This window comes from Cricetulus griseus, chromosome 6, assembly GCF_003668045.3.
Source record: "Cricetulus griseus strain 17A/GY chromosome 6, alternate assembly CriGri-PICRH-1.0, whole genome shotgun sequence".
Taxonomy (NCBI): Eukaryota; Metazoa; Chordata; class Mammalia; order Rodentia; family Cricetidae; genus Cricetulus; species Cricetulus griseus.
This window is the reverse complement of record NC_048599.1, coordinates 1,698,211-1,717,539: the sequence shown is the minus strand read 5'-3', so window position 1 is coordinate 1,717,539 and position 19,329 is coordinate 1,698,211. Positions and strand designations below refer to the sequence as shown.

General features: G+C 53.2%; 1 protein-coding gene, 1 long non-coding RNA gene and 1 other non-coding gene across 3 annotated transcripts in view; 1 reads left to right on the top strand and 2 right to left on the bottom strand.

Moving 5' to 3' along the window:
* Lama5 (laminin subunit alpha 5) overlaps window positions 1–3,315 on the bottom strand; it is a 47,562-nt gene extending 44,247 nt beyond the window's left edge. The window contains exon 1 of the mRNA XM_027419886.2: window positions 2,941–3,315. Within this exon, the coding sequence (XP_027275687.1) occupies window positions 2,941–3,258 (318 nt within the window). The 5' untranslated portion in view covers window positions 3,259–3,315. The remainder of the gene's footprint in view (window positions 1–2,940) is intronic.
* LOC118239098 lies at window positions 375–5,640 on the top strand. The gene is made up of 3 exons (XR_004770610.1): window positions 375–1,020; window positions 1,927–4,245; window positions 5,380–5,640. It is a non-coding gene; the product is annotated as an uncharacterized LOC118239098 (long non-coding RNA).
* An 11,089-nt stretch (window positions 5,641–16,729) lies between these two features.
* Window positions 16,730–16,832, bottom strand: LOC113836253. The gene has a single exon (XR_003486274.1). It is a non-coding gene; the product is annotated as a U6 spliceosomal RNA (small nuclear RNA).
* Window positions 16,833–19,329: the final 2,497 nt, after the last annotated feature.

The window sequence follows — 19,329 nt, the reverse complement described above, 5'->3', positions numbered from 1 at the left end:
CTTGTGGGGGCCCCGTTAGAACGCAAGTATGTGGGCAATGGCAGGGGAGGTCTGGAGCTTCCAACTGCCATTTCTGAGCTCTGGGACAAAGCTAAGTCAAGACAAAGCCAAGTCAAGATGCCCCCGGAGCCTCAGTGTTCCCATCTGCAGGGTAGGATAATGTTTCTCTGTAGTCACAAGCCTAGCCATCTGCTGGGGCCTGTAGGAAGTCCCAACAGATCCTGGCCCTGCTGCTCCTGGTGGGGGAGGGGAGGGGAGGGGCCATGGCTCCAGGCCAGGAGAGTCCCCCCCCCTTGCCACTGTCCGACTCCACAGGGAAACCAAACCTGTCCTACACAAAGGCAGCCCTGGAGACTTCACACTGATGGAGGCCCAGAAAGTGACCCCACTCCTCCCAGACAGAGCATGGGGTACAGGACTTCTTTCCAAAGAAACCTGCCCTAATTAGGTCTGAGCAGGAACACAGCCTCTAGCCCCCACTGGCCCACAGTAGACTCTGCCTCCCTGGAAGTCCAGCCAGCTCCAGATTTCCACCTTGTGTGCCCCATTCCAAAGGCTGTGGCTCCCAGAACCCCAGGTGTTGACATCTGGGGAGCTCCTGCCTGTAAGAGCATTGGCGCTTGCTGTTCTGATCTTGGTTTAGATGTCAGCCCCTGGGCACTGTTCTGGACCACCCAAGAAGCTGGCCTGCCCCTGCCAGGCATTGCCTGCTATATTTATCCACCACACCAACTATCTGCTTAGTCCCACTGCAGCCCTGAGAGTTCTTTGGTGTTGGACACACCTTTGTGCTCCACCACCGGAGCTAAGGGCCATGGTGACCCTAAGTGGGCCTGTCTGTCAAGCCTCACCAATGATCCCTCCCCTAAATGCTCTCAGAGCCACAGGATGGAACAGCAAGGGCCCAAGGGGTTCACTGATAGGATCCCTGCCCCTCCTGGGGAGGCCTTTTGTGGTCCAGACCACATGGGAACATGATCATACTGTCCCTAGAAGTGAGGCCCAGGCTCAAGGATGCAGGTAGGCCTCCAGTTTCCCAGGAGTCCCGGGAAGCCACTGTGCCCCCTTCTAGCCGAGGGTCTAGAGAGTTAGGATACCACATCAAGAATCTCCAATCAGCTATTCACTGAGCAGCAAGCCACAAGCACCCTTGGTGGCCTGGGTTTCCCCACTGACCTCTCTCTGGCTTCCAGCAGACAGGGCTGGGAAACCAGGCTTCCTCCACCCCTCTGCTGCAGAGGGTCCTGCCAGGAACAGAATTAGAAAACACAGGGGCTCATTAGGAGTTCCCCTTCCAATGAGTCACCAATCGCTCTGTGTGAGGGCCAGCAGAGTTCTGCTGATGCCCACCAGACACCAGGAGAGCAGGAGTGTCAACCTTGCACAGAGGCCCTGTGGAACTCACTCAGACTCCTGCCCAGTCCCTCTTCTGTTGCCATAAAGGGTCCCTGACTCCTTGGGGCCATGTTGTGAGGTTGGGGTCTGTGTGTTCCATCCCAACCCCTTAGATAGAAGTCCATTGGCAAAGTAGCTGTTACTTTTACTTTCTCACCAAGGAGGTGCATCGGAGAGGGGCTTGACCTCTGACTCCCCTGGCTGGAGGTAATAACAACTGTGCAGGGACAGAGCCCATGCCAGTAACCCTCTGAGAAGGCCCTGTGCACAGGCAGATGAGGGAAGCGTGGTCTGGGGTGTGGACATAGACTTGAGTTCTCTTCCCAGGGAAAAACAAATTACTAGGTAAGCTGTGAGGAGCCCTGGGAGTCCAAGTCTGAAGGTCTCTCCTGGATCCCCTCCTGAGAGCCAGCTCCCTGACTGGGTTAGGGTCAGGGTTATACACAGGGGACCACAGGCCAAGAGGCACCCCACTTCCAACTGCTCATCTCCGATGGATCCCGCTCTGACTTAAACACGGCTTCAAAACAGGTGTTGGTTAACTTCCCAGGCCTCAGTTTCCCTGTCTCTGAATCTGCCTCTGGGCATGCAAGGGTGGCCAGGTAAGCGGTGAACAGAACTAAGCTGCTTCACTTCTCCCCTCTTTCTCCACCCGAGAACTTCATTTTCATCACTCCCCTGCTTCTTCAGCCTCCTTCCAGGAAGGTGGAAGCAGGTCCCTAGCGGGCAGGTAAAGTTACTAACTAGGTCCTTACAGTTCCCAACTCCCTAACATGAGGCAGGGGTCCTGCAATGGACTACTTAATCCACCTGCAGGCTCAGGATTCAAGACAGGCCTCCGGAGAGTCTTTAGGTACAGAATCCTATCTCCTGGGAGACTAAAACCCAAAGACTAACACCTGCTGGGCGCGGGGGGAGGGGTGCACGGCCCCCTGACGGGCCACAGGTGTTCCCGGTGAAAACCTTGCCTGCCTGCGTTCTCCCACCTCCCTCCCGAGTCTCCAGATCCCAAGCAGAGAAACCGCAACTCTTGGCTGGGACAGTGAGACCCAACACCAGGAGAAAGGGCGCCGGCGCGGCTTCCGCGCTCATTCCGTCCCCATCCGGGAGGCCAACAGGTTCCAGCCTGTCCCGGGGGAAGAAGGAGCTCCCGCCCGCCCCCTCCTCACAGTCAGCCGGCACCCTGGCCAAGTCCCGCCCACGCAGGGATCCCGGACTTAGGGCCGCCAGGGACTGATCACCGGTCCCCTCCTGCCTAGGTCACACACTCACACACACACCCGTGCTTTACCAGCCCCTGGGGCCCTTGGTCCGCAACCGGGACACTTCACTGGCTCTTCCCGAGGCACGTGCAGTTTCTGCACGAGTTTCGGTAGCTGCGTTGGGGTCTCTCTTGCTCCATCAAAACTTGGGACCAGGGAGTCCTGGTGGGAAAGTCGGGTTTTGGCCTCCCCCGCCCCCGGAGCACCTAGGAATCGGCTGGCTTCGGGCTCTGGAGTAGGTACACCGCAGGATGGTGTAGCCAGCTCTCCGCCCTGCGCTCACCTGGATGGTCTGGTTAGGATCCCCGCCGGCCACCGGACCCCCAACCAGCTTGCAGTAGAGATCCTCGGTGGGGCGTGAGGCATTGCGCGTCGGGGCCTCCTCGCCGCAGGTCGCGGACGCGGTGATGCGAGCGCCCTCCGCCAGGTTGAAGTAGGGCGGGTGCAGGCTGAAGCCATCGCCCCCGGGAGTCCGCGCCTCGCCTAGCGGCGCTAGCCCAGCCAGCAGCAGCAGCAGCAGCAGCGACGGCGGCGCGGGGCTCCGGGGTCCACCGGCGCGCGGTGCGCTCCCCGCGCAGAGCCGCCCTCCGCGCTTCGCCATCTTCCTGCTGGGGGCAGCGGCTCTGGGGACAGCGCGCGCCGCAGGAGCCCGGCGAGTCTAGTTTGGGGCGGCCGGCCCGGCTGACTCCGCCTGTCCGAGGACGTCAGGCCCCGCCTCGGCCCGCCCTGGCGCCCGAGCCTTGTGCCCCGGGGAGGGGGTTGGGGAAGGGCACGAGGGAGGGGGCGGCCTGGGGACCTTAACCCTTCGGAACCCGGCCAGACCGGCGACCCGGAAGGGGCACCTGCTGGCCCCCGGCCAGGCCGTGAGAACTTGGCGCTACTGAGCCTTTCCTCTCCCCCAGGTCGAGGTTTCGACCCTTAGGGAGACCCCCCCCCGTTGCCTTTTCCCTGGATGCTCCGGACCCCAGCAAGCCGGGCCTGCCTCTACCCGCCCAGCGGCTCCCCTTTTTGTTTCCCTGACTTCAAACAGGTCTCAGCCACCTGGCGCCTCCCGGTTGCCCTATCCTGTTACTCTCTTCCTTCCCTGTCCGTGTTTGTATAAACTGTGTGTGGCCATGGGTGGGGGCCCAGAGAGGCTACGATCTGCAAGTGGTTGGGAAAAGACCAGGCAGGAGGGGACCCCCTGCTTCCTCCATTGTTAGGGCAGATTTAGCCCTGTCTACCAGTATGGGGCTTAAAAACCCTCTGCAATAAGGAATCGATCAGGACGAGAGCAAATGAGTGATACAGGTGCCCACCCATGGGGCATTTCCAAGGATGCTCATTGCCCAGTAGGTGCCAGTCTGATAGACTCCATGGGAAGCCGAGACTTTGGTTACACGTCTTTTAAGCAAGTCATTCCTCTAGCTCCTGGCTTCTGGGGTATAGTGGGCTCCAGTTGATCTGCCAGGCTGAGTCCGAGCTGCAAGCACTGAAGATCCTGGAGGCTGAGCTGATTGTGTTCCTCACTCCTGCTTCAGCAGCAGCCACTGGATCGCCTCCCCTTGGATTCTAGGGCCAAACTTATCTCAAGGAAAGTCCCAAGCAGGTAGGCGTGGGACACAGCAGCTCCCCCGAGTCTCCTAGCCAGGCCAGACAAGCTATCGTCTCACGTTGGGGGGTAGGACTTGCTGGGCCTTCTGGCTAATCCCAAGGGTCGGGGTGAGTTCCTGGCCTGGTCCTGACCCACAGTTGTTAGGAAAGGTTGCACGTCCTCGCTTTATCCTGGCTGTCCCCAGCCTCCTACAAATCTTAAACCCTCAGGGGCTGGGTGGTTCCCTGCCTCGGTTGAAAACAGGTCAAGACCGACTGAGACGAACTGGCCTGCCTGGACCCTTCCACTTTGCTTCCCCGGAATTCCTATAACCTGGTTCTTAGTTTTCCACCTGGGGGAGTGCAAGGCAGAGGCTTCCCTTTGCTGGAAAGGCTTGGTGTGGGGGAGGGGCTGGCTCCAGGGAGGGCGGGAGACTGGGAGGAATCTGGAATTCAGTAGACTCAGGAGCTGATTTATGACCCCGTGTGAGGCACAGCTGGGGCAGTAGCAGGTTCCCAGATGGCTGGCCCCACCCTACTGCTGCCTGGAGGTCCCCTGTGCCCATCAGGAAGCTGTTCCAGTCCCTATCCGCCTCCCCCAATTGACAGCCGGGGGTCCAAATAGCCCGAGGCTGAAAGATACAATCCTAATGTGTCTGCCCGCCAGGCTTGATAGCCTGCTGACTTCATGTGAATTTCTCGAAGTTCTAGAGGGCAAAGGTTGTGCCAGGACTCCTCTGAGCCCCCTAGTGGCCAGGCCAGGTGTACATGGGATTGGTCCCAGAAGACGGGCCAGTGCAAGAGAGGGGCAGATGCCTGAGAATATGCTGAGTCAGCCCAGCAACCAGCACCGGGAGGGTTAACCCCAAGCTAGCTACTTCCCAGCAGACAGCTGCCCCAAGAGCAACTGGTGGCGGGCAGGGCTGGGGCGGGGTGGGGGTGGGGGTGATGTGGGCAGAGGACATTGTGGTACAGGACTAGTGAGGTGTCCGCACTCTGCCCCTACCCTGTGGCAGCTGGTGTGCCTGTGCCAGGAGCGGGCAGCTGGAGCTGGAGCTGGGGAATGGAGCAGGAGGAGATAGATATACGCCCTCCCCCCCCCCCGCCGTGGTTTTCTCAGCCCACTCCACCCCAATTCTCTGCTAACCAGGCCAGGTTTCCAGTCATCACTACAATGGACCAGTATCTTCAACTCTAAGTCGTAGGCAACCCAGCCAATTTTCTTCCCCATGGATGGAGAAACTGAGGCTACATGGATGGAGGCAGTCAGCTGCACACAGTTCTAAAGAGAGAAGAAATTAAATCACTTCTGGGGGCTGGAGAGATGGCTCAGAGTTTAAGAGCATTGGACTGTTTTTCCAGAGGTCCTGAGTTCAATTCCCAGCAACTACATGGTGGCTCACAACCATCTTTGGTAAGATCTCATGCCCCCTTCTGGTGTGCAGGCAAATATGCAGATAGAACACTGTATATGTAATAAAAATAAGTAAATAAATTTTTTAAAGGATCAGTTCTGTTCTCAGACATGCCTTTTGGGGTCTTTTGGGTACCAGTCCCCAAAGCTGACCCCTTTCTTATGACAGTCCAGACAGCACCAAATGATTCTGTTCTTTACCTATGGGAGAGGGTACCTGTCTGGAATGAGGTAAGGAATAAGCGGGCAGAGAGAGGGGACATGTATCAGGAGGGGTCCTGGCCTAGGCCCAGGCCCAGGGGAAGGCAGAGAAGTCTGTTGCAGAAGAAATGTGGCATATTTTCTCCCAGCCTTGGCACAGGGTCCTACTCCTACAGCATTCCAGGGGTACATATCAGCCCCTGAACCACCCAGCCTGGGGACAGCTGTTGGAAACAGAACCAGACATGAGCCATCTGACAAGAAGCCCACCTTGGGAGCCTCTGAGAAACCACACAGAGGACAAGAGGTTACCCCTTGCCTACACTCGAGAGTGTCACTGGGCATCACAAGCAGCAGCAGGCAGTCCAGCCTCAGGTGGCTGCCACACCTTCACAGAGAGCTGGCTCTAACTCTTGCTTGGAAAAGAGGGTCCAGTTCCAAGGTCCAGGATGTGTGCCTCCACAGGGACAGGCTTTGGAGAAAAGCCAGTATGGAAGCCACGTTCCCTTTCTCAGGGCTGTTCTGAGGCCCTTTCAGGGAGCCAATGATGGAACCTCTATCCCTGCCTATGGCGGGCAGCCAGGAGCCAGTGGCAGGGCCGATTCTGGCAACTGCTGTCAGCAAGATCCAGCTCAGTCCTCCAAAGATTCAGACTGGACAGATGCCAAAAGGAATCACAGCCCTGAGAGGCTGACATCAGGACATCGTAAACCCAAAGGACAGCATCTGGCCTCTGTTGACCACTGCTTGGCAGAGAAGCACTCCTGCCCCTCTGTCAGCACTGTGCACTGTGAGATCCAGCCTAGAGCTGGGAGCTTGGTGATCTGGAGGTCAGCAGTCATGGCAGCCTTAGAGACCCCCTCCCCAAAGCTTGCAGAACCCTGTCCCAAGGGCAGCTGGCTACCTGCTCTAACCCCCCGGAAGTCTCCTGGCTCCTCACCCATAAGCGTGGGGCTTGGGTCTACTAGACATCTGGCTATAGACAGGGCCTGGAGACAGCTCCTGGCTGTTCTTCTAGCAGGGACTTCTCCCCTCATGGTTCTTTAGAACCTTCGAGCCTGGGCACCATGAAGATACATGTATACCTGCAGACAGCATACCGTGTCGTTTCCACGTTTCCACCTCAGGGTCCAAGCGGGTCTATCACCCCTGCAGGCCTGACCCAAGGCAGTCACTGCCCCACGGGTGGAGGCCTGATACTTAGGGTGTGGCAGGAGAGTGTGTAATGGTGGCTTAGGTTCCCCAGGCATTACACAAGGCTCACTCAAGGTTTCCCTCCCTACCCAGCTTCTCTTCTCCACAGGTGGGATGAAGACGCAACTTTAGCTGGATGCCCTAAGAGGAGGGCACAACCTAGGGAGGCCTCCATACAGTGGTCAGTGTAATGCTCAAGAATTCGGGGTCCAGCCTTAGAGAGTGTGGGGGTCAGGCCAATAGTGAACAGGATGAGGTGCCTAGAGCCCGATGAGTAACAGACCAACTCCTGGGGTTCCCCTGCCCTGGGCCCTGGCAGTTCTCAGAAGAAACTTACAGGAGTTTGAAGGAAGATCTGTGTTCCCAGGGAGACCTTTGTCATTACACCCCAATTATTTTCTTGTTGACCCTGCACTTCCCAGCCTGGGGGAGGAGGGCTCAGGAACTGGAAGGAGGGGCCTCCCCAGAAGCATCCCTTCCAGAGCAAAGTACAGGCAAGACTCCACTGCATCCAGTGGGCATCACCTCTACTGACAGTTCACCTGAGAGACAAATGTCAGGTCCTTCGAGGCCCACCAGCTTCCTGGAAGGGATAGTGTAGAGGCCTAGGAACCCCAGATACAGCAAAGACAGGGAACTGTCCTTCCATGGTGAGTCTACTCCTAGGAAACTGTCTGCTAGAGAAAGTATCAGCGTACATCCTGGCACCTCACTGAGACATAGGGTTTGGGATCCATCCTACCCCATCCCCACCACCTCCCAGATGGTGGTGGCACCCTGAGAAGCCTGAGGCTCAAACCTGTAGGGAGAGAGCCAGAGGGAGCTCTTGGCACAATGGGAGACTGGTGGCACATAGGGATGTCTGCCCGGCCACAAGGCTGCCCTGTACTCCTCCAGTACCAATGCTCCAACAGGCCCCTCCCTATCCTGGCTGGTCAAACTAGCTCCCATGGGGCAGGCGGGGGTGAGGGCCTGTGAGAGGTGCCCACAGGCAGCCTTATATGGCCACGAGGCCTTAAGCTGAGGAGGAATGTTCTGAGGGAAGGCCCTTGGGCAGAGCCTGAGTGCTGCTGGGACAAGGCTTCCTGGACTGTCAGACTGCTTCCCACTGGCCTGGGCCTCCTGGCCATAGCCTAGCAGGGGAGCCACCTAAGAGGATTCTCACCAATCTTGGGAGCATGGGTGTGTAGGGTCCTTAGACTCAAACTGTACCCCATTTACACCCATCAGACAATTCTCCTTTGCCTAGGCCCAGCAAACTCTGCCCACCTGATCCCCCTCATCTCTCCTAACCCTAACCCAACTCAATTTTCTCTGACTTGCTGGATTGCGTTTTCAGGGAACTTTCTGCCTCTCTCTGTCTCTACCTCCATCTTTATCTATTTCTGTTTCTCTCTGTCATCTCTGTTTTTGCCTCTGTGTTTCTGTCTCTTTGTCTGCATGTGTCTCTCTGTCTCTGTCTCTCTCTACCCCCTGGCCAATGCCACCCAGACCTACCAAACTCAGCAGCAGGGTCTGGTGTGGCCCTGGCTCTGGCAGGACTGGGTTGGACAGTGGGCCATACCCTGGACCCCTAAGCTGACAGGCCCTAGTTCTGCAACTACCATAGGGCTGGGCTTCCAGAAGCTTCTCAGGTCTACAAGTGTTCCTGCTCTGCCCCAGGTCTCTTGCACCTGCCTTCTGGGCACCCCTCACTGTCCTCAGAAGCACTGTGTCTTTCCCCCAGCTGTGCCCTGAAATCACCCCAGGCACCCAGAGCCACCCCACCCCCCCCACCCCCCGCCCCACCATGTTCTCCTACTCAGCACTTTATTTGTGATGCAGGGCTAGGCCCTGCAGAGTACCAAGATCCTGCCTCACAGGGGCAGATGGCACTGGGCCTGGTTCTCATCCTCAGGGATCATGGGACACTGATTCCCTCCCTACACGGCAAGACCTTACTCCACCACTGAAACACTATGCTTCCCCAGCTCAGGGAGGGCTGCGTGCTGTCCCTGGGAATCTGCTGCTGCTGCCGCGTCTCCTATGGTCCCTAGGAAGTTGTAGCACAGTTTGTGTGAGAACTAACACCAATATCAATGGGCAGCAGCTATCGCCTGTGGTCTGACAGTGTGTCAGGTGGTGGTGGTGCACGCCTTTGATCCCAGCACTCTGGAAGCAGAGGCAGGTAGTTCTATGAGTTCAAAGCCAGCCTGATCTAAAAAAGAGTTCCAGGACAGCCAGGGATACACAGAGAAGCTCCCGTCCCTCCAAGAAAAAAAAACAAAGAAAAAAAAACAAAAAACAAAAAACAAAAAAAAAAACAAAAAAACACCACAGTAACAGCAAAGAGTGAATGACTCTGACTCACTCAGCCCTGCGCACAAGAAGCCCATGAGGTGGGTTGATTCTGTGAGCCTAAGCCCAGTGCTGAGTCACAGCTGGATCAAAGTGGCCACATGACCCGAGGTCCATTCCACCATCACTCTTACACTGACATGGAGGCCAGCCCCTTCCTGTGCCAAGTTCTAGAGGATCTGAACAGAGAGACAGGCCAATCCGCTTAAGGACTTGGTACTCAGAAACCATCTTTGTGTGTGGCTGCCTGAGGCCTACAGGGGCGGTCAGCCTTCACTCTGTGGCCCTTGAGCAGGACCAGGAGAGTGATAAGGAGTGACATGAGGGGACTGTGCACACAGCTGAGGTGCAGCATTGTTTCAGTCTGGTGGCTGTTCTACAAGTAAATACAATCACACTAGACTCAGTGGAGACTCCCAGAAACCATCAGAGAAACTGAGCCATGGAAGGCTGTGTACCCACGTCTACAGCAGCATCAGTCCCCACAGCGGAGAGGTGGAAATGGGCCAGTGGCTGCCAGCCATGACTAGCACAGGGACTAGATTTGTACTTCCACCTGCCTGCTGTGTAGACCTTGAAGGCCAGCTCTTTAAAGAGGCTGCCCGGGGTTAGATGTGGACAGCTAAGAACAAGCCGTGGCCACTGCCCTATGGGTGTCAAAGGGGAAGCTTGGTTGTGCAAGATCAATGACTGGATCTGGTCGTGGAACCGACCTGGGGGCCATGGAGGCAGAGCGGGTGCCTGAGGCCTATCATGCTGTCAGTGGAGGCAGGGCTGTGTCCTGGCATCTATGGCCACACCGAAATTCTGACAGCAGCTGGGCCCTGTCACCAGCACTAGAAGGCCTGCACCCATGTTTAGGTTTGCAGTGAACCCAGGATGCCCAGCCCTCAAGCTGGCTCAGCCTGGAGGGAGACACTGGGGGGGTCCCCAGGAACTAAGATCTGTGGGCCCTTCTTGTCATGTCTTCAGTTCCTATGAAGTCTGGAGTTTGGAACAAACTCCCATCCCATCCTACGCACAGGAAACCTGGCACATGCCTTCTTGGGGTCTATAGCGCCTCAAATTACAAAGTGATACCCAGCTACTGTCATTGAGTGCCACCCCCAGTCTGATGCCAGAGGACTAGGAAAGTCCAACGTGGGCAGAAAGCCTGGAAGGAACTTGTGATGCCCAGTTAGTGTTCACTGATGTGGGAGGTGTTACCACAGCTAGGTCCTGTGAGACCTGTGGTCCATTACTGGCCAGGCTGGGTACCCCTCAGCTGAGGCCAGGCTATCTGGGAACATGGGTTGGCCTGTGAGGAGATCACACCTGGAAAGTAGCTCCCACCCCCCAACACACACACCTATGTGGAAGGAGAGCTAAGATGGAGGCTCTGCTCCAGGTCTCTGTTTGCCCCAAGTTTCAACATTAGCACAATATTTGTCCTGTGACTCTTGAGTGGAAATACATTTCCAGGGAATGTAAACACACAGAGGCTTAGAGGCTCCTGCTTGCTGAGGGTGTGTGTCGGTGGGGAGGTCTCATTGTAAGTGCAAGATTATTGTTTCCAGGGGTCTGTATGCTGTCCCAGCAGCCTAACTGAGGGGCTGCTCCTGTCCTCTGAGGGCTTTCTCTCAGAACCTCATCAACAGTCCTGCTGAAGGTGGGAGGGAGAGCCACGTGCCTTCTCCTGACAGGAAGACCCAGACTCCTAGTTGCTGGTGATGCCTTGAACCTAGTTCTACCCAGTCTTGCTACAGTATCAGGCTAGACATAGTGCTTGGAACTTCAGACACAGTGATGTATTGTTTTCCCACCTTTGTCACCATCTGCCTTGGGCCCTCTGGCCCAGTCCTGGAGCCACCTTTGTGCATGGAGCCAAGGGCCACTGCCTGGCCTCTGCAGGCCTGTATATGATCCAATGGGAGGGACACTGTCACCTGGAGTAAGCTGCTCTAGAACCCATTTCACAGAGCAAACTGCAGCAGAGAGGCCACTATGACTCCTGCAGGTGGCCGTTTGACTCCAGATACCAGGGACACTGCCACACCACACACGCTTCCGCTCCACCCAGCCCACCAGGCTGGGAAAGTCCTGAGTAGTAGCCTGGCCTCTTTCCAGGCCTCTAGGTGTGGTGGGGACCCCTGCTGTCCTCAGTAAGGCCCAGCCCAACTCCACTGAGCTGAGCCTGGGCAGAGGTTATCTAGGTCCTTCTAGATGCTGGCGCAGCAGCCTGTGGGCCCCTGTCTCTACCAGGAATGCACAGAGCCCCAGCCCCTGCCCACCCAGGTAGAGGAATGCAGTGGGCCTCTCTCTGGAATTCCCCCAGGCCTGGCACTGCTGGGAGCCTGCTGAGCTCTGTCTCTGTGCACTGTGGCACCAGCACCCTCAGCCTGTCTTTATGGTGGGTCAGACAAGACTAGCTCAGGTATGCTCACTTGGGAGCAGAGTTCACTTTTCTCAGAGGCGGTCCTCCCCACAACAGCCACTAGCTCCTTGGAACCACAGCCCTTTAAAACCCCCCAACCTACTACCCACTTTAAAACCACCCACTACCGGGCTATGTTTTTTTTGTTTTGGGGGGATTTTGTTTGTTTGTTTGTTGGTTGGTTGGTTGGTTGGTTTTTGAGACAAGGTTTCTCTGTGTAACAGCCCTACCTGTGCTAGATCTAGCTCTGTAGACCAGGCTGGCCTCTAACTCACAGAGGTCCGGATGCCAGGCTATGGTTTTAACTCAATAGTGAGTGTTGAACCAGAATTTGGGGTGCCCTGAATTCCATCCCCAGCACCCCCAGTTGAAAAAAAAAACCTGTCCAGGTTGTTGACTGTTTAGATTAGTAGCAGGTCCATAGTGAGTGGCCTGTGCCCTGTGAGCAGTCACCATGGCCTCTACAAATGATCCCTTGTACTTGTCCCTAGTTGTGAGAACCACAAATGTCTCCCATATTGCCACCTGTCCTGTGGGAAACTTCTGTGACTGCTACCTGTCCTGCCCTGACCCTCACAGGCAGGGACAAACAGGTACTCGTTGAGTACTTGAGTACTTGTAACTGAACAAATGGCCAGAGTAGTGGAAACTATGATTCAGGTACCCCGGAACTGGATGCAGCTGGTCAGGGGTGGGGTGGGGTGGGGGTGGGGGATGGGCAGACAGCGAGGACTGCACAGAGCCCTGGGCCAGGCAGATGGTGAGTGAGCCTGGAGGCTCAACTACAGGACAACCCAGTTTCTTCTGGGCTGGGCCTGGGGCATGGCAGGGCAGGGCAGGGCAGGGGGTATCCAGGCTTTATTATACAGTGAAGAACACTGAACAGTGGCTTTGTGGCCATGAGATTTTTCACAAAGGGAGTAGGCAAAGTGCCTACAGGAAACAACAGACCAAGGAGAGACATAAGGTGGTGGAGACACGGGGAGCAGGGGGTTCTCAGCGGTGGCTAGCCAGAAGTAGAGCTCATCCGGGGTCCCTGCTTCATCTTCAAGGACTGGCACCCAGAAGGCTAGTTGGAAATCTTGGTCCACTGTTGCCAAGGGCTCAGGGCAGCCTTCAACCTTGCTGGGCTGCCAGCTTCCCTGCTGCACAAAGCTCAGGAGGGCATGGCACGGGAGAGCTCCAAATCTTCCTGCAAGGCCTTGACTATGGCAGCTTTTCCTTGGGTTCTAAGAACATTCCAGAGGGACCTGTAAAGCCAGTGGGGTGAAAGCCTCCAGGAGCTATGGCGCCAGGCTGAGAGAGACAAGCCCAGGCAACTCACCTGGGCAGGAATTTGGATTCTTTTTTCCACCAGCAGACCTTGGCCTCCGGCTTGTTTTGGCAGCTACCAACACACCTAGATGACAGTTACTCTTTGATGGAATGGGCCCTGGGGAGGCAGGTACTTCCTTCCGTCTGCAGTCCACCTAGGCTTCTGGCTGGGCATCTCTTGCCTCATCTGGGAGAGGAGGTTCCTGAATTCTGAATCCCCCTGAACGGTGCAGCCTGGACCCTCAGGCTCCTTGCTTGTGACTCTGTAGGACTGACTTCCTTCTGCTCAGCTTTGTTTTCCTGGTTTGTAAAATGGAATCTAACTGAGCCGAGCATTGGTGGTGCATGCCTTTAATCCCAGCACTCCAGAGGCAGAGGCAGGAGGATCTCTGTGAGTTTGAGGCCAGCCTGGTCTACAGAGTGAGTTCCAGGACAGCCTCCAAAGCTACAGAGAAATCCTGCCTCGAACCCCCCCCCCCAAGAAAAAATGGAATCTAACTGTAGATTTCCTCAGAACTGTTAGAAAAGAATATTCCCAGTGTGGCACAATGACACACAGAGAGAAAGTGAAGCACTTTTTACATTAATGGTGTGTCACAAGCCAAACCTCACTGGCAAGCACACTGGGGCAGATGGCTCACTTAGTTTCACTGCTAAGGCAAGTGGTGACTGTATCTCATGTCATTGGTAGAAGCCTTGACTTTAGCTCAACTGCTAATTTGTGAGGGACACAAGGAGGGGATGACAGTCTTAGAAATGTTCAAGTTTGAGCAAACAGGCACATACAGAAATAACAGGCATGTACAGAAAAAAACGCTTCACAGACAGGGTGTTTATCGATGGCTCACAACTGTCTGTAACTCTGTTCCCAGGGCATCCAATGCCTTCTTCTAGCCTCTGCAGGCACTACATGCACACAGGCAAAACGCCTATACACATAAAATAAAAACAAAGGGGGCTAGAGAGATGGCTCAGAGATTAAGAGCACTGACTGCTTTTCCAGAGGTCCTGAGTTCAATTCCCAGCAACAACATGGTGGCTTACAACCATCTGTAATGAGATCCTGGTGCCCTCTTCTGGTGTGCAGATATACATGGAAGCAGAATGTTGTATACATAATAAATAAATAAAATCTTTAAAAATAAAAAAATAAAAACAAAGGTTTAAGAAAATCAAAAAACAGGAACAAGACCTTTCTCTTGGAAACCTTTACAGGAACTCTCCCAGGCATCAGGCTAGAGTCAAGTGTTAGACCCCCCAAAAAACTCAGGTATCCGGGGTCCCAGGCCACGACCGCGGTCACCCCAATCACCAGGCAGATTCGAGAGCTTGCTGCGAACTGCATGAGGCTTTATTGTAATTTAACGAGCTAACCCCTTGTTAGCTCGGGTCTTTGGTCCATCCACCATGGCAATGGCTTGCAAAAGACAGCTCGAACCGGCTGCAGAGAGAGATCTTGTAGGGCAGCGTAAGGGGAGTGTCTAGGGGTACGCACAGGCTCACGATTGGTGTGCCTCCAGGCTTGGAGGGCTTGCCCTGTGTTGATTGGCCAACTGGTTGTTATGGCCCATAGGCCCGCTCAGGGTGGTTGCTATGCTCTGTGCGTCATTGCTGTGTGCTTGTCCGTAAAGTACACCCAGGGTCATAAAGCATAGCGCCATCAGCTAACTTCTGATTGGTTCCTTGTCACGAAGCAGGCACCTAACCTCTAGTGACTAAGACAAGGTTAGCACGTGTTACTGTCATGGCTGCCGAAATGGGGGGCTGGTCCCTTCACAAGACACCAACCATGTGGGCCTCCATACCCAGAATACTGCTGCTAGAGACAAGACAAACCAAGAAATCACCACCCAAATTAGCATATTTTTGGAGCCGGGTGTGTTGGCATACACCTTTAAACCCAGCGCTTGGGAGGCCGAAGAAGGCAGATCTCTGAGTCCAAGGCAGTGTCTGATCTATAGAGCAAGTGCCAGGACAACCAGGGCTGTTACTGAAAAAGCCTGTCTCAAAAACTAAAATAAAAGTCAGGTGTGGTGGTGCCCATCCTTAATCCCAGCACTCAGGAGGCAAAGGCAGGTAGGTCTCTCAATTCAAGGCCAGCCTGGTCTACAAAGTGAGTTCCAAGATAGACAGGGCTGTTACAGAGAAACCCTGTCTGGAAAAACCAAAAATCAATCAATGAATCAATCAGTCAATCAGTCAATCAATCAATCAAACCAAAAATCAATCAGTCAATCAATCAATCAATCAAACAATGTGGTTTGACAAAGCAAAACTTTTTACTTCTGCACAAAAGGGTGTGTAGCTGTTGAAAGGCAGAAACTAAGCACAACCAGTCCCAAAGGATGTCAACCTTTTAACCCTAGCTCAAGGGGGACTTGGCTGTCCCTCACTGGCTGAGGCAACCTCACAATTTACACCTGATTGGCAAGTTTGGAAACTAGCAACAAAGGAAACAGAAGGATACAGAGAGAAGGGATGGGTTTCTTAATGCTTTTTAATACTGTTTGATGTGTATAGGTATTTTGCCTCTATGTATGTCTGTGAACCATATGCATGGCTGGTGTCCACAGGTACCAGAAGAGGTCATTAAATCCCACAGAACTGGAGTTAAAGATGGTTGTGAACCACCATGTGGGTGCCAAGTAAGAACCAATCTCAGGACCTCGGGAAGAGCAGTCCGGTGCTTTTAACTGCTGAGTCAACTCTCCAGCCTGAAGGGGTAAATTTTAACAGATAACCATTCCAGGAAGTTGTGGCAATGAGTCAGGGTGTCAGACATATGGACATTCCAAGAAACAGATTACATCTGGCTAAACAAACACACAGTCCTTAACAGAGCAGCAAAAGAGGAGGACCTGGGAGGAAACACGCTACGACTACTAAACTTGTTTATAGAAAAGATTAAATCGATCACAAACCCCCTGTTTTGTTATGTACTCTCTTCTTCAAATTCTCTTAAGAGACACTGGACCTCTTTTCCCTGTCTAATGGAAAGGGCTATTTGGGTACTGAGTGGCAGCTATTTGGAAGTAGCTATTCCTATAAGCCTTGGGACTGGCCCTTGAACACACGGTTGTCTACAATAACCTACTGGAATCATGGCTCCAGCTATTATAATGATAGATGTTAGAGCCGTGATCATTATTCCAATTTCTAAACCATTGTTCCATTAAGTTGGTAAAGGGGTCATCTATTCCTAAGTTTTTGGGTACGTCATTAGTGAGAACCATGGTAACAGTGGAGCAACATTGTTTGGAATGAATGTTCAGCACTGTCCTCCCCACATACACAGACTCCACCTTTTTCAGCTAAAATCATGTTAATTGCCAATCTATTTTCCCAATCCATTTTGTTAGGGTTCAGTAGTTCAGCTATGCCCTTGACAGCATCTCCAGTACAGTTAAGCAATCTTTTCTGGTTGTAGTAGGCTAGGTGCTACAGTCTACACTTCTCTTCTTTTTTCTTTCTTTCTTCCTTTTTTCCTTCTTCCTTTTTTCTTTCTTTCTTCTTTCCTTCCTTCTTTCTGAGAGGAAAGGGTTTATTTGGCTTATAGCTTACAGTCCATCAACAGGGAGGCCAAGGCAGGAACCTGGAGGTAGGAACTGAAGCAGAGCTCTTGGAGGAAAAAATATGGAACTCTTCACGCATTTGCATCGTCCTTGCTCAGGGGCCATACTAGTCTTCTCTGTATCGTTTCAGTTTTCATGTAGTGCTGCGGAAGCCAACACCACAATCTAGATTTTTATTAACTGTTGACCACCAGAACAAGACTGACTTGAAACTGGTTGCTATTTGGTTCCAAGGTTAATTAATTAAAGTAATGAATTTGGGACTCCCCCAGGACACTTCTATGCCATCTACATAAATATGGGGATCAAATGAGTCTCCTAGGGTTAACAGCGCCCCCTTCTTGCAGGAGGGGCCCTAAGGCAGGTGGGGACGTCTAAATGCCATACTGAAAGAGGTAGCCAGTTGCACTAAAGTATAAGTCGCTCTGGTCCACTGATTGGACCTCACATAAGAGTCCTCCACGATACCTCCAGATATCTGATTGTGCGACTGCCAGAGCTGAGTGGTCAGCTCTTCAAAAGGCAGACCTTCAGGGCCCCAGTCCATGGTTCACTGGAGTTGATTGCTCTTCCTACCTACCATGCAATTACTCCTGGGGGTGGGGGCTCTATGGTAGTCAGGGCACCATGGCTTTGACGGGGGGAACAGCAGGGACAAGATGCTATAGGACACATTGCTTCAGGCCCCTCAGTCTTGGAAGAGGGACATGATACAACGCATGCCATTTGGATTGAAGGTCCACCCAACAGGAAGGGGACTATTGGAGTCTGGGGTCCTCCAGCCACACACATCCTAACCACTCTTAACCAGCGTATGGGCTGAGTGTTTTATCCATTCTAACCCAGGCTTCTGTGTTTCTGCGACCTGTCTCAGTGCTAAAGGTCTGTCTTAAGTCTTTGGCTTCCATTATGGTTAGCTTGGAGTATTAGTCCTTAGGAGAATTTTTGGGTGTAAGTGATGGAAAATTGGGGACAGGTTTGGACTTGAGCCAGGGGGTGGTAAGGACATGACTTAAAGATTTGTTTGAAGTGATCTGAGGCATGTCGGCCTCTCCCCTTGACCTGTCTCAGGGTAGATTTTCCTACGGGAATCTATTGCTCTTACATCTGCCCCTCGTCCCTAAGGTCTGAATATCGAGGATTCTTGGTGTCATGATTAGTGTTATTATGGGTGACACTGTTGATGCTGATAAGCTGGAGGACTTTGTTCACCTCCTGTAAGTTTTCCTTTAGGGTTTGCATAACATTTGCGGAGGGTGGGTTGTAAGTCCATCTCTAATCCTGAGTGGTCCACCAAATGACACTTCAATCCTAATGAGCCCTTTAAAGCACTGTGCTTAACTTTCCTGAGTTCTGAAGGGATAGGAGTGCGTGTCTGTCCCAGAGAGCTGTCTTTGGCCTTTCGTATTCCCACAGGGTATAACCAAGCATACATCAAATTGGATAGACAGAAGTATGTCGACTATGATTCCATTAGTAGTAAAAACCCTGTCAGTTGCCTGCGTAGGGAACAATAGTCTTTAAAGTGAGCCCGTCACAAGCAAGTAAACGGGTTTGCCTTTTGGAATATCCTGAGTTTAAAATAGCACCAGAGAGCTTAAGGCAGCAAGAGAACCAGCAACACAAAGCCTACGTTATAAGGGCAAACATGACACACATGCTGAAAGAGCAAGGCAAACTGGTGAGGATGGAGTTAAGAAAAAGCCACCTTGAGAAATACCCCGCGTGGCACAAGGCTGATTCAGCTCCAGCCAAGGAGCCATAAACAGTTCCAAGGAGCATCCAAACTGTGCCTACTCTGGTCAAAGTGATCCCATCCGGGTGGTCAGGCAATGACTAATTTTGGTAAATAACATCTTCTCGCCATAACTGTCCTTCCTTTGGGCAACTGTTAGTGACAATTTTGAAATTCCCCTAGACCCTTGTCAATGAATTCAAAGGTCACCTACTCCTACCCAATTCTAAACAGCTAAGGCATGAACCACCCTGCTTGCAGGTTTTTTCCTTTATAAACCCTTTGAAATTGAGGCCAGGCACCCTTTTCCTGCAGCTGCTGTGTCAGTTTGCTGGACAGCTGGACAGCTTGTAGCTTAACAATAAACCTTGTGCGTTTGCATTGGTGAGTTGGCTCCTTGGTGGTCTTTCTGGGGTCTCATGAACTTGACATAACAATACATAGCAGCAGGTTGAAAACAACACTGGGACTACAGTGTAGGATGACTGGGTAAGGGGTGTTATCTGCTTCTTGAAGCTTTGTTTTGAAGAATAGTCTGGTGCTTCCTGCATGTTCCATTGAGTTTGGTCAGACTCATTGGACATCCCCTCAATTACAAGTGACTTCTTTTGAGTGTATGTGTCCAGCCCCTTTGGACAGTATGTGGCCTTTCAGTAGAGAGTGGGACTTGGTTGGGTCCTTCCTCCATTTCTTCCTTCCATTTCACTTCCTTCTCTCTGGAATGTGACCAGGTCATTGCTGCCTGGCTTGTGCTTCTGGGCCGTTAACTTGAGCAGTGTTGCCTGGGCTAATAGTCCCTGCCACCCAAGAGAGGGCAGAGTACAAAACAACCCAAGTGCATAGTCCCTGAGAAACTGGTCCTTGGTTTTAGAGGATGGGGACATCCAGTAGGTTTCCGTAGGGTAAATGGTGTAGCATCC